Below are 15,250 nucleotides of genomic sequence, written 5' to 3'. Positions count from 1 at the left end.
AGTTCTGTTATACTAAGACAATATTTTTTACAGTTTTGGAAACTTTAGTTTTTTATCCTAAGCTGTCAATTATATGCATATTATAGCATCTAGTCCTGAGAAATAGGCAGTTTACTTTGGGAACATTATTTCTCCAAAACTTAGTGTCCCCTAGCTTCAAGAGGTTAAAACATACTAAAATAGGAATATATATATATATTAGGAGTACAGAGATGCATTTTCAATTCACATTGCTTTTACACTTATTGATAATTTCTAAATAATTCCATTGCTTTCTTCCTTTCATTCCTTTCTTTATTGGCTTGTGACAAAAGTACATTTTTCACTAAAACAATTTATATTAATTACGTGCAAGCAAAGACACGTTTGGAGTACCTTGGGTCTTGCAGCTGTGACCATTTGGTTCCAGTAGATATCCATGGTGACAGCGACACAGGAAGGAGCTGTGGGTGTTAAGGCAGGTGTGGCTGCAGACAGGTGGTAGGACCTCCTTACACTCGTCAACATCCACACAGGACAAACCGTTAGCCTGGAGCCGGAAGCCTGCAGCACAGATGCACCTCTGTAGGAGGGAAGGAGCACATGTCACAGCCACACTTCTGTAGGCCAACAAGTTGGGTTTTGTTTTAAATCACCGGTCCATGGGGGCTAAGGGCTTGTGGCATTGTCTAGAGCATGTGACTAGGGTTAAGACGTGTTGTGTGGCATGGTCTAGGGTGTGTAGCTAGGGCATGGCGGGGGTCATCGTTGGGCTGCGGGTGTGAAAGATTCAGCAGTCTACAGGCATTACATTTAGCTCAAACATTCCTGTAGCTCTGTTGGAATAACTTTAATAGATCACTGACATCTTCTGGAAACAGAAGATGCTCTACATTGACTTGAGCCCAGCTCATAAATAGCCCACATTTACATATGTAGCCTAAGAAACAAGATTCATGAAACTGATAACTTGCTAGTAACAGATGACATTCATATTCTGACCATCTGCAACTTACTAAGATAATACCATTGATGATACAGTAGCAATCCGTGGTTATAACATCTAGCGAAAAGACAAATGCCAACGGGGCAGTGTTGGTCTATATTCAGAACCACATTCCTATAAAGTTGAGGGGATCTCATGTTAAATACTGTTGAAGTAATAAGGCTACTGGTTTACCTCCATCACCTAAAGACCATTCTGGTGGGAAGCTGCTATAGACCAAGTGTTATCAGCCAGTATCTGGATAACATGTAAAACGTTTGATATGTTATCACAGGTGTATTTTCTGGGTGACCTAAATATTGACTGGCTTTCATTAAGCTGCCCACTCAAGAGAAAGCTTGAGTGGGCACACTAGTGCCTGCAAACTGGTTCAGTAAACCTACCAGGGGAGATATACAGCACAGGAATGAAAACATGTATTGATCACATTTTCACTTATGCTTCAGAAATCAGCTTTAATGCATTAAAGCAGTATCCAAATCCATTGGATGTAGTGATTACAATATGGTAGCTATATCTAGGAAAGCTTAATTTCCAAAGGTTGGGCCTAGTAGTGTGTATAAGAGGGCATACAAAACATTTGTATTGATTCCTATGACGTAAATAATATTTGCTGGTCTGTGGTGTGTAATAAGGAGCAACCAGATGCTGCATTGACACAACAAAAAAAGTTCAATACACCGCACAGACAGGAATAAAGAATTCTCCGGGAAGATGACTGATGAGTAGTTAATCATGACACACATGGTGTGAGTCCAGGTACATTAATTCACCCGACCTAGAATCAAATGCAGACCGTATACCATCAAGAGAATTCTCTTTGGTTATAGTCACAATGTATATGTTCCCCCTCGAGCAGATACGAAAGCCCTCAATTAACTACCTGCAAACTGGAAACCACATATCCTGAGGCCGTATTTATAGTTTATTTTTTATATTTTTTATTTCACCTTTATTTAACCAGGTAGGCTAGTTGAGAACAAGTTCTCATTTGCAACTGCAACCTGGCCAAAATAAAGCATAGCAGTGTGAACAGACAGAGTTACACATGGAGTAAACAATTAATAAGTCAATAACACAGTAGAAACAAATAGGCAGTCTATATACAATGTGTGCAAAAGGCATGAGGTAGGCGAATAATACAATTTTGCAGATTAACACTGGAGTGATAAATGATCAGATGGTCATGTACAGGTAGAGATATTGGTGTGCAAAAGAGCAGAAAAGTAAATAAATAAAAAACAGTATAAAAACAGTATGGGAATGAGGTAGGTGAAAATGGGTGGGCTATTTACCAATAGACTATGTACAGCTGCAGCGATCGGTTAGCTGCTCGGATAGCTGATGTTTGAAGTTGGTGAGGGAGATAAAAGTCTCCAACTTCAGCGATTTTTGCAGTTCGTTCCAGTCACAGGCAGCAGAGTACTGGAACGAAAGGCGGCCAAATGAGGTGTTGGCTTTAGGGATGATCAGTGAGATACACCTGCTGGAGCGCGTGCTACGGATGGGTGTTGCCATCGTGACCAGTGAACTGAGATAAGGCGGAGCTTTACCTAGCATGGACTTGTAGATGACCTGGAGCCAGTGGGTCTGGCGACGAATATTTAGTGAGGGCCAGCCGACTAGAGCATACAAGTCGCAGTGGTGGGTGGTATAAGGTGCTTTAGTGACAAAACGGATGGCACTGTGATAGCCTGCATCCAGTTTGCTGAGTAGAGTGTTGGAAGCCATTTTGTAGATGACATCGCCGAAGTCGAGGATCGGTAGGATAGTCAGTTTTACCAGGGTAAGCTTGGCGGCGTGAATGAAGTAGGCTTTGTTGCGGAATAGAAAGCAGACTCTTGATTTGATTTTCGATTGGAGATGTTTGATGTGAGTCTGGAAGGAGGGTTTGCAGTCTAGCCAGACACCTAGGTACATAGATAGTAGCTAGCTAGTCTAAAAAAGCAGGTCTGAGGAAAATGCTACCAAAGTTCTAACACATTGCCTGTAGTACTCGCTCTTCAAAAACTCTCGGCCACTATTACTCTCCCTTCTGGGATGCCTGCAAGGCCCTCCCCCGCCCTCTGTTCAGCAAGTCAGATCAACTCCATTCAGATTTTCCCTTCCTATAGGCAGAAACTCACAGGTGACAGCTAACACCCTGATGTAAATCAAGTACATTAACTTTCAGCCATCACCCTCCAAAATCACAGAGGAATATTCCTTTGTTACAGACATTCGCCCGCCGAAACTAACACGTTCTAAAGCGAATACTGTCACAATAATTTTAACATAGAATGTGGAATGGTCAGAGGCGATCTAAAGAATGTCATTTGTGACCCGATTCAGGAAACTAGGCTTATGTCGCAAGTCACGACTTCACAGGAGAGATATTTGAACAAATCTCTTTGGGACGTAATTGCATTCGAACATGAACTTTCATACGATTAAAATGGTTAAATTAGGATCCTTGTTGGTTAAGCCACAAAACACTAGCAACCTTCCCATTAGCCATGATTGGCTGAGATAGTGGGCTGGACATGCCAAGAGAGGCATTCAGATTCGTCTGCCATATTGAAGACGATCTATTTGAGCTCGTCAGACATGGTAATCCTGTCTAATGCAGCTTTTTTTAAAGTAGTGGAGCTGCATAAGTGTTGCTCTCCATTTTTTGAGGATCACGTTTTGAAATCAGTGGAATTAGAGTATGATAGCTAAGGAGATGTAATCTGAAGACTGGTGTTTTCTACATCTTCACACTAAGGGCAACCGTGGTATTGCATTCTGACGCGTCCATGATACATGTTGATGTATACAGGTAAGATAGCTAGCTACATTGGGATACACGTTTTCTAATTCTGACAAAGCTGTTTCATTAAGATAAAGTGGACTGTTAGCTAGCTAATGTTGGCTGGCATTACTTGTTTCCAAGAGCCGTTTGCTTTTCTAGTTAGAGCCTAATGTTAGCTAGCTAACATTGGACCTGGTTGGTTAGCCCCCAGCACTGTGGCATTGTTGAACTCTGAAATCTCAAAGAGGTAGAGGCGAGAAGCTCACCTCTCGGACAAATCACTGTTACAGCTGATTAGCTGCCCTAAGTATGTAGAAAAGTGAATTTAAGTGGGACCATTCTACTACTCAACACCCCACTAGGAACCATTGACATGGCTGGCTAGCTTATCTTCAATGACTCATTTTCCAGAGCGAATGGAAGAAAAGATGGATGGGGACCCCTTTTGGACAATCAGAGCATTACTAGTGTGCCATGGAAAGGCCCAACCAACCCCTTTCCAAATACACTAAGAACCAAATACATTCATGATTTTACTCCAAACAGACAGTGGTCCGTGTGCAAAGTACATTATTACTGTGAGAGTAGTTTCTAAATGTACCAAAGTATTATGTCTCTGCTTCTTGCCCTCCATGTCTTTTCTAAGAAGCCGCAATATTTTGTTGTCAGTCCGCTAGGGACCTGTTTCTAATGTTTGAAATGTGTATGTATATCCAGTGTAACCATTTAGTTAGCTATTAAATAAACCAATTTGTGTAGCACTGAATCAAAAAGCTTTTGCAGATGCGGGAGGTAACGACTTTTCAGAAAGATGATATGATAAGAGGTTATGATTTTAAAGGTTGACCATTTATGGATGTGATAGTAAAGACATTTAGAGTGTATATCGGGAGATGGTAACGTTAAACAGCTCGTGGTGCCCCAAATCCTAATGAGTTAATTGTTACATGATTAATTCAATTCAGTAACAATTAAACAGTTAGTTGATCAGATAAAGTAAAATTATGAATATGGCAGAATACAAACAGTTTAGTTATGCCCTATGTAAGGCAACCACAGGCAAAACATCAGTACAGGGACAGTGGCGTCCCTATTCAACAGCTCAGACATGTAGCAGTGACTCCAGACAATCACGGATTACAAAGGGAAAACCAGCCAGGTCGGACACAGACGTCTTGCTCCAGGACAAGTTAAACTCCTTCACCCTCTGAAGATAACATGGCACCTCTGACGCAGGCCTCAAGGACTGTTGGCTCTCATTCTCCGTGGCCGACGTGAGTAAGACATTAAAGCGTGTTAACCCTCGCATGGCTGGCAGCCCAGACATCCCTAGCCACATCCTCAGAGACCAACTGGCTGGAGTGTTTACAGATATATTAAATCTCTCCTTAGCCCAGTCTGCTGTCCCCATTTAATTCAAGATGTCCACCATTGTTCCTGTACCCAAGAAAACAAAAGGTAACTAAATGACTATCACCCCGTAGCACTCACCTCCACCATACCCGACACCCTAGACCCACCTCAATTTGCATACAGTCCCAAAAGATGATGCAATCGTCATCACACTGCAAATGGCCATATCCAATCAGGACAAGAGGAATACTTCCAGTACCAGTCCAAGTTTGGACACCTACTCATCCAAGGGTATTTTACTATTTTCTACATTGTAGAATAATAGTGAATCCATCAAAACTGTTGTAACCCCCAAGCATTTTACATTAGATTATTCAAAGTAGTCAGCCTTCACCTTGACAGCTATGCACACTCTTGGCATTCTCTCAAGCAGCTTCATGAGGAATGATTTTCCAACAGCCTTGGAGTTCCCACATATGCAGAGCACTGAGGTCCATCCCATCCCAAACCATCTCAATTGGGTTGAGGTTGGGTGAGTGTGGAGGCCGGGTCATCTGATGCAGCACACCATCACTATCCTTGGTAAAATAGCCCTTTCTAAATAATTGTCAGCTGCAAAGCACCCCCACATCACACCTCCATGCTTCAGGGTGGGGAAAAAACAAATCAAATTGTATTTGTCATAGACACATGATTAGCAGATGTAGAGAATTTCGCTACACTCGCATTAACACGTGGAGAAAAGCTGTTCACCTACTGTCTCAGACAACGGTTGGAACCAAAAATCTCAAATTTGTACTCCGACCAAAGGACAAAATTCCACCACTAATGTCCATTGCTCGTGTTGCTTGGCACAATCAAATCTCATTCTTATTGGTGTCGTTTAGTTGTTTCTTTGCAGCAATTTGTACATGAAGGCCTGATTCATGCAGTGTCCTCTGAACAGTTGATGTTGAGCTAGGTCTGTTAATTGAACTCTGAAGCATTTCTTTGGACTGCAATATCTGTGGCTGGTAACTAATGAACTTATCGTCTGCAGCATAGGTAACTCTGGGTCTTCCATTCCTATTGTGCTAAATACTTGACATTTCCCAGATTGACTGACCTTCATGTCTTAAAGTAACAGACTTGTTTCTCTTTGCTTATTTGAGCTGTTTTTGCCATAATATGGACTTGATCTTTTACCAAATAGGGCTATCTTCTGTATACCACCCCTACCTTGTCACAACAATTGACTTTTAAGCTGGTATTGTATGTAAAAATGCTGTTCATTGACAACAGCTCAGCCTTCAACATCATAGGATGTTGGTCCGTCAGCAAGTCCAGGGTGGGGTTCAGCTTATCCTCTAAGCTCATTAAGCTCAGGGCCCTGAGTCTAAACCCCGCCCTGTGCAACTGGGTCCTGGACTTGCTGACGGACCACCCCCAGGTGTTGAAGGTAGGACAACACTGATCCTCAACAAAGGGGACCCCTCCTGTACTCTGCTCAGCCCCCTCCTGTACTCTGCTCAGCCATGACTGCATGGCCACTCACACCTTCAACACAATCATCAAGTTTGCAGACAACAGTAGTAGGCCTGATTACCAGCAAAGACAACAGCCTACAGGGAGGAGGTGAAGGTCCTGGTGAAGTGGTGCCAGGAAAAGAACCTCAACGTCAAGGAGACTATGGTAGACTTCAGATATAGCACTCCCCCATCCAGATCAACGGGCGGCAGTGGAGAAGGTGAAAGACTTAAAGTTCCTCAGTGTACACATCACTGACACCTGAAATGGTCCACAGTGTGGTGAAGGCGCAACAGCTCCTCTTCAACCTCAGGAGGCTGAAGAAATTTGGCTTGTCACCTAAAACAAACTTTTACAGCTGCGCAATCGAGAGCATCCTGTCGGGCTGTATCACCGCCTGGTACTGCAACTATACCGCCCACAACAGCAGAGCTCTCCAGAGGGTGGTGCGGTCTGCCCAACGCATCACCGTGGGCTAACTACCTGACCTCCAGGACACCTACAGCAGCCGACATCACAGGAAGGCCAGAAAAGAGCATCAAGGACAACCACCCGAACCACGGCCTGTTCACCCCGCAATCACCCAGAAGGAGAGGTCAGTACAGGTTCATCAAAGCTGGGCCCAAGAGACTGAAAAACATCTCAAAGCCATTACGCTTAAATAGCCATCACTAGCCGGCCTCCAACCAGTACCCTGCCCTGAACTTAGTCATTGTCACCACCCACTTACTCAACCCTACAGAGGCTTCTTGTACATAGACATTGAATCCCTGGTAATGGAACTGATCACTTTAATGTTCACATACTGTTGTACTCAGTTCATATGTATATACTGCATTTTAATCAATGCCATCCTGTTCAACTATTGCTGTATACACACACTATTCTACAGATCAAATATTTAGTATATCCACATACTGTCTCATACAGCCCCTTCTAACCACCCATATTTACACTCCGGACTCCAACGTTGCTCATTCTAGTATTCATAAGTCTTAATTCTATTATTTTTCTTTCAGATCTGTGTGTTTTGTTGTGAATTGTTAGATATTACTGCAGTGCTGGAGCTAGAAACACAAGCATTTCTCTACACCCGCAACACCTGCTAAATATGTGAATGTGTATGTGACTAATACAATTTGGATGGAAACTGAGGATAACTGTGGACGATATTGCCACTCCAATTTGCCATATCTTCAATCTAAGCCTACAAGATAGTGTGCCCTCATTCCTAGAGGGAAGCAAAAGTCATTCCAGTAGAGGTAAACCCAGGCAATGAGTGATAAGAGCAGTTGCATCTCTGGACATGCTGGTTATACTGGGTGAGGCCACCGCATGTGTGGGAGGTGGGACAAAGGAGGTATCTAAGGTATATGCAGTGGGACTAGGGGCTCTGCAGTAAACTAAAACAATGATAATTATCCTAAACATTATACAAAGCATATTGACATTTGAGAGACAAAGCGAGGCATAAATCAATCACAGGTGTTGATTGAGAGAGCTAAGTCAACAACTGGTAAGACAACAGCTAATCAGCTAGGCCTGAGTTCGGGGCTAGGGCCGACAGAAACAAAGATAAATAATGTGGAGTACTGTGATAAATTAACAGTCCAGCAGGCATCAGCTATGTAGCAAAGTAATCAGGGTCCAGTGTAGAGCAATAGATGAAATAGGGAAACGCTAGGTCGTTACTACACTAGTACGCGGGAGCAACGGCGTTTAAAGTTCGCAGTCCGGGGTAAATTAGAAGCATCTGCTCCGTCGTCCATCAAGGGCCGGTTGAAGGTACAGCTGATGAAATTACATCTGCGAACCAGTCGTGGTGGTACGAAGGGACCTGGCGAAAGAGGTATTGTAGTTGTGGTAATTTTGTTTGCTAGCCGGGAGAAGAGTCTGGCTCAGGGCTAACTTCGGGGCTGGGTCACTCAGTGGCAGCTCGCTGTGATGATCAATGGTCCAGGGTTTATGGCAGAAATCTGGCGTTGTAGTGGAGAAAAACAGTCCGAGGCTGGCAGGTATTATCCAGGCTAAAAAAATCAGCTGGTGCCTGAGCAGAGGGTAAAGTGACTGTTCCACTGGATGTCATAAGGTGAATGCACCAATTTGTAAGTCGCTCTGGATAAGAGCGTCTGCTAAATGACTTAAATGTAATGTAAATGTAAAGGCCGCTAGCAGTGGCTAACAGTGACTAAATGGCTAGTAACCTTCTGATGAAAGTTTTGGCTATAGGTTCTAAAGAAATTGCAGATCCGTGTCACATTGAGTGAGGCGGGTTACCGGAAGGTATATTTAATTTAAAAATGGAAAAAGAGAAAAAACAAATTGGAATATAACCAAAAAGACAAATACGAAAGTAAACGAGACAACAAACCACGTCTGCACTGAGATGCCATCTTGCCTTCTGGATGTTAGCGGGGTGAATAAGCAGCGGCTCAGGTGTTGTTATCCTTGATATTTTTGGCCTTCCAGTGACATTGTGTACTGTAGTTGTCCTGGAGGGCAGATAGTTTGCCCCCGGTGATGCGCTGTGCAGACCGCACCACCCCCTGGAGATCCTTGTGGTTGTGGGCGATGCAGTTGCCATATCAGGTGGCGATACAGCCCGACAGGATACTCTCAATTGTGCATCTGTAAAAGTGTTTTAGGTGGCATGCCACATTTCTTCAGCCTCTGCGTTAAGCCACTGTGTATGCGGAGGACTCCACACCATACACGTCAGCTACTACAGCGAGTGAAATCTCTGCAACCCTTAAAGAGCTGCAGTTAGTTTCAGAATGGGTGGCAATAAATAAGTTCGTCCTAATATTTCAACCTAAAAGCAAGGTGACTAAAATGCATTGAGTCAAACTATTGTGAACTGTCATTTTCAAAACATACAACAGTAAGATAAAGATACAACAGTAGCTAAGATGGGGAGAAGTATGTCCATAATAAAGCACTGCTCTGCCTTAACTATCAACAAGGCAGGTACTACAGGCCCTAGTTGTCTCACCTGGACTACTGCCCAGTCGTGTGGTTGGCTGTCAAATTACAATCGGCTCAGAACAGGGCAGCACAGCTGGCCCCTAAAATGTACACAGATCTAACAATAATAGCCAATGTCAATTGTTCATGGATCAAAGTAGAGAGCTTTACTTCATCACTACTTGATTTTGTAAGGGTTGACATGCTAACTGCACCGAGGTGTCTGTTTAATATACTAGCAGACAGCCATGCATAATCCACAAGGCATGCCACCAGAGGTCTCTTCACAGTCCCCAAGTCCAGAACAGACTATGGGAGGCGCACAGTACTACATAAAGCAATGACTACATAGAACTCTGTTCCACATCAGTTAACTGACGCAGTAGAATCAGATTTTAAACAGATACAATAAAACCTTATGGAACAGCGGGGACTTTAAGGGTCACAAGCATACACATACTAACACGTACTCTACCCACACGTAACATGGATTTTGTTTTGTAGATGTGGTAGTAGATTAGTGTCCAGAGGGTACACAATTGTGTTGTGAAAAGTGTTAAATGTAATGTTATGCAGGACCGGGTTTTGAAAACCCTGGGTTGGGGTACTAACCGGTCCGTAAGGGGTGCTGACACAGTGCTGGTCACATTGGGGGGTCCCAGGGCTGGAGCAGTTATTGGTGGAACAACCATGCCCCTCGTCAGATCCATCAGGACAGTTGATGATGTGGTCACACAGCAGGGAATGGTCCACACACTCTCCACTACCACACTGGTAAAGCTGGTTGGAGCACTTCAACTGGTCACCTACAGTAAAACAACAGACTGGTCCACACACTCTCCACTACCACAGCTGGTTGGAGCACTTCCTGGCCAACTACAAATGTAACCATAACCCTTTGCGTAAGCTCACATCCGGCCTCGTCACTGTAGTCCTCACAGTCTTTCTGTCCATCACACCTCCAGGTTGCAGGGATACACTGGGTCTTAGAGACACAGCTCCACTGGAACTCCCCACACGTCACTGGAGACACCATACAGTTCTGAAGTTTACCCAGAATTTAGAGATGGGTTAAGGTAAATTGATTGTGAGAGATCATGTAATTAACCTAGCATGCTAGTTTGTATTGGTTTCCAAAACTACCTTTGACTTCCTTAATACTGTTTATGGAGCCATAAAAGTGGTATCCATGAGTTCATCTGGCTGTGAGCAAGTATATAAATGTTTTGCACGATCATTTTAAAGTGAAGGTTAATATTAGGCGGGTTCCTCACCATCTCGTCTGAACCGTCCAGGCAGTCCTGTTCCCCATCACACAGCCATTCCTCCACAAGACATTCATGGCTGTTTGGGCAACGGAGGTCCGGGGGACAGTGGGCGGGTTTGGCACAGCCCACCTCGTCAGAATGGTCTCCGCAGTCAGCATGGCCGTCACAACGGAGAGCCTCAGACACACACTGACCATTACTGCACTGATACTGCTGCTGGCCACAAAGAATTGCCACTGGGAGGAGAGCGAGATGGCAGAAGCAGAGGAGAGCAATGATTGCAAAAAACTAAGTAGAAACAGGTTCAGAACAAGGTGGAAATGGGTTCTAAAACACCCATTACAATGGAAATGGTTTTTAGAGATCACTCATACCACAGTCTTCCTCATCAGAGCCGTCCACACAGTCTCTCTCTCCATCACAAAAGAAGGTTTCTGGGATACAGCGGCCATTGTTGTCACAGCGATGACTGCAGCTCTTGGTGGGCTTGAAGCAGTCCATTTCATCAGAACGGTCCTGGCACTGGGCCTTCCCATCACACACCTGCTGCTGGTCGATACACTTCTTCCCATGAGCACACTGGAACTGACCTGAGGTAGGACCCAATGAGTACACTGGAACTGAGCCGAGCTAACAACCAATTAGCACACTGTAACTGAGCTAAGGACATTGATATGAATGGATGGATTTGTGCTGAAACTGGCCACTTGTGATTAAACACTTTACACCAGATCAAGAGGTGAGCTTCTGACCTGCTTTGCAGAGGAGCTCACAGTCCTGTTCATCTGATCCATCCTTACAGTCCACCTCTCCATCACAAACATGGCTATGCAGAACACTCTCTCCCATCCTTGCACAGTCTGGAACCCATACGGCACTTCAGGGGCGCAGTTTGGGATGTTGGAGCAGCTATCGTTGGACAGCCAATCTCATCTGAGCCATCATGGCAATGAGCGCGTCCATCACAAACCAGACTCCTCTCAATACATTTCCTCCTGTCCTTACACCGGAACTCACCTGGGAGACACACATAAGAGGGACCATGAAGAAAGGTTAAGAGGTTTTCTGGGTGGCAAAGCAGTATCAAATATCAGAACGCATTAATATATCTACCTCGGTTTGGACATTTAGTAATGCAGGACTCCTCATCAAAACCATCAGGGCAGTCTCTCAATGTGTCACACAGCTGAGTTAGGGAGATGCACAAAGTTGAGCCCCGACACCTCACTGATGGACTAGTACAGGACTGAGCCAGAGTTGGCAGGACAGGAGGAAGGGCCTTGTTAGAATCTAGGGAGAGAGGTTACATTAGATTAATTTATAGAGACTCTCCTCATCCTTCTGTACCAACTTTCCAAGTAGTCAGCAGTGTCTCACCACAGCCTTCCTCATCAGAACCGTCCACACAGTCTCTCTCTCCATCACAGAGGAAGGTTTCTGGGATACAGCGGCTATTGTTGTCACAGCGATGACTGCAGCTCTTGGTGGGCTTGAAGCAGTCCATTTCATCAGAACGGTCCTGGCACTGTGCCTTCCCATCACACATCTGCTGCTGGTCGATACACTTCTTCCCATGAGCACACTGGAACTGACCTGAGGTAGGAACCAATGAGCATACTGGAACTGTGCTAACAACCAATGAGTACACTGGAACTGTGCTAACAACCAATGAGTACACTGGAACTGTGCTAACAACCAATGAGTATACTGGAACTGAGCTAACAACCAATGAGTACACTGGAACTGAGCTAACAACCAATGAGCATACTGGAACTGAGCTAACAACCAATGAGTACACTGGAACTGAGCTAACAACCAATGAGCATACTGGAACTGAGCTAACAACCAATGAGCATACTGGAACTGTGCTAACAACAAATGAGTACACTGGAACTGAGCTAACAACCAATGAGCATACTGGAACTGAGCTAACAACCAATGAGTACACTGGAACTGAGCTAACAACCAATGAGCATACTGGAACTGAGCTAACAACCAATGAGTACACTGGAACTGAGCTAACAACCAATGAGTACACTGGAACTGAGCTAAGGACATTGATATGAATGGATTTGTGCTGAAACGGACCACTTGTGATTAAACACATTACACCAGATCAAGAGGTGAGCTTCTGACCTGCTTTGCAGAGGAGCTCACAGTCCTGTTCATCTGATCCATCCTTACAGTCCACCTCTCCATCACAAACATGGCTATGCAGGACACACTCTCTCCCATCCTTGCACAGTCTGGAACCCATAGGGCACTTCAGGGGCGCAGTTTGGGATGTTGGAGCAGCTATCGTTGGACAGCCAATCTCATCTGAGCCATCATGGCAATGAGCACGTCCATCACAAACCAGACTCCTCTCAATACATTTCCTCCTGTCCTTACACCGGAACTCACCTGGGAGACACACATAAGAGGGACCATGAAGAAAGGTTAAGAGGGTTTAAGGGGTTTTCTGGGTGGCAAAGCAGTATCAAATATCAGAACACATTAATATATCTACCTCGGTTTGGACATTTAGTAATGCAGGACTCCTCATCAAAACCATCAGGGCAGTCTCTCAATGTGTCACACAGCTGAGTTTGGGAGATGCACAAAGTTGAGCCCCGACACCTCACTGATGGACTAATACAAGACTGAGCCAGAGTTGGCAGGACAGGAGGAAGGGCCTTGTTAGAATCTAGGGAGAGAGGTTACATTAGATTAATTTAAAGAGACTCTCCTCATCCTTCTGTACCAACTGTCCAAGTAGTCAGCAGTGTCTCACCACAGCCTTCCTCATCAGAGCCATCCGAACAGTCTCTCTCTCCATCACAGAGGAAAGTTTCTGGGATACAGCGGCTATTGTTGTCACAGCGATGACTGCAGCTCTTGGTGGGCTTGAAGCAGTCCATTTCATCAGAACGGTCCTGGCACTGTGCCTTCCCATCACACATCTGCTGCTGGTCGATACACTTCTTCCCATGAGCACACTGGAACTGACCTGAGGTAGGACCCAATGAGCACACTGGAACTGAGCTAACAACCAATGAGTACACTGGAACTGACCTAAGGACATTGATGAATGGACGGATTTGTGCTGAAACTGGCCACTTGTGATTAAACGCATTACACCAGATCAAGAGGTGAGCTTCTGACCTGCATTGCAGAGGAGCTCACAGTCCTGTTCATCTGATCCATCCTTACAGTCCACCTCTCCATCACAAACATGGCTATGCAGGACACACTCTCTCCCATCCTTGCACAGTCTGGAACCCATACGGCACTTCAGGGGCGCAGTTTGGGATGTTGGAGCAGCTATCGTTGGACAGCCAATCTCATCTGAGCCATCATGGCAATGAGCACGTCCATCACAAACCAGACTCCTCTCAATACATTTCCTCCTGTCCTTACACCGGAACTCACCTGGGAGACACACATAAGAGGGACCATGAAGAAAGGTTAAGAGGTTTTCTGGGTGGCAAAGCAGTATCAAATATCAGAACGCATTAATATATCTACCTCGGTTTGGACATTTAGTAATGCAGGACTCCTCATCAAAACCATCAGGGCAGTCTCTCAATGTGTCACACAGCTGAGTTTGGGAGATGCACAAAGTTGAGCCCCGACACCTCACTGATGGACTGGTACAGACTGGCTGAGCAGGAAGAATATCTGGAAAGGTTGTAGTTGGAGCCAAATAAGCTGTAGTAAGTGGAACTGGAGATTCTATAGGCAGAGAGTATTACCAAGATAATGGACAAGCCTTTTACACTCTACCCAGAACAAGTCTAATGAAGCGTTAGTTTCCCCAAAACAATTCAGGACAAAGGGTTAGACTGTAGGTAACATGTCTCACCTGCTAATATACAAGCTAGTAAACATTTTCCAACTGTCAAATCACATTTTATTTGTCAGATACACATGGTTAGCAGATGTTATTGCGAGTGTAGCGAAATGCTTGTGCTTCTAGTTCCGACCCTGCAGTAATATACAAGAAATCTAACAATTTCACAACAACTACCTTATACACACACACACAAGTGTAAAGGAATGAATAAGAATATGTACATAAAAATATATAATAATAAATAAAAATATATTTGAATGAACAGTCATGGCGATGGCTGAACAGCATAGGCAAGATGCAGTAGATGGTATAGAGTACAGTATATACATATGAGAAGAGTAATGTAAACATTATATAAAGTGGTATTGTTTAAAGTGGCTAGTGATACATTTATTACATCAATCTCTCATTATTAAAGTGGCTAGAGATGAGTCGGTATGTTGGCAGGAGCCACTCAATGTTAGTGATGGCGATTTAACAGTCTGATGGCCTTGAGACAGAAGCTGTTTTTCAGTCCCTCAGTCCCCGCTTTGATGCACCTGTACTGACCTCGCCCTCTGGAGGAT

General features: G+C 44.4%; 1 protein-coding gene across 1 annotated transcript in view; it reads right to left on the bottom strand.

Moving 5' to 3' along the window:
* The window catches only part of LOC124034736 (low-density lipoprotein receptor-related protein 1B-like), an 80,280-nt gene that overhangs the window by 37,550 nt on the left and 27,480 nt on the right, over positions 1 to 15,250 (bottom strand). The window contains exons 22-31 of the mRNA XM_046348242.1: positions 14,357 to 14,563; positions 13,994 to 14,260; positions 13,623 to 13,838; positions 13,359 to 13,535; positions 12,986 to 13,252; positions 12,227 to 12,442; positions 10,856 to 11,085; positions 10,494 to 10,623; positions 10,194 to 10,387; positions 376 to 562 (exon numbers count right to left, since the gene is read on the bottom strand). Coding sequence (XP_046204198.1) covers positions 376 to 562; positions 10,194 to 10,387; positions 10,494 to 10,623; positions 10,856 to 11,085; positions 12,227 to 12,442; positions 12,986 to 13,252; positions 13,359 to 13,535; positions 13,623 to 13,838; positions 13,994 to 14,260; positions 14,357 to 14,563 — 2,091 coding nt within the window. The remainder of the gene's footprint in view (positions 1 to 375; positions 563 to 10,193; positions 10,388 to 10,493; positions 10,624 to 10,855; positions 11,086 to 12,226; positions 12,443 to 12,985; positions 13,253 to 13,358; positions 13,536 to 13,622; positions 13,839 to 13,993; positions 14,261 to 14,356; positions 14,564 to 15,250) is intronic.

Source organism: Oncorhynchus gorbuscha, linkage group LG04 (assembly GCF_021184085.1).
Source record: "Oncorhynchus gorbuscha isolate QuinsamMale2020 ecotype Even-year linkage group LG04, OgorEven_v1.0, whole genome shotgun sequence".
NCBI classification, from domain to species: Eukaryota; Metazoa; Chordata; class Actinopteri; order Salmoniformes; family Salmonidae; genus Oncorhynchus; species Oncorhynchus gorbuscha.
The sequence above is the reverse complement of the archived record's forward strand: the minus strand, read 5'-3'. Positions and strand labels throughout refer to the sequence as shown.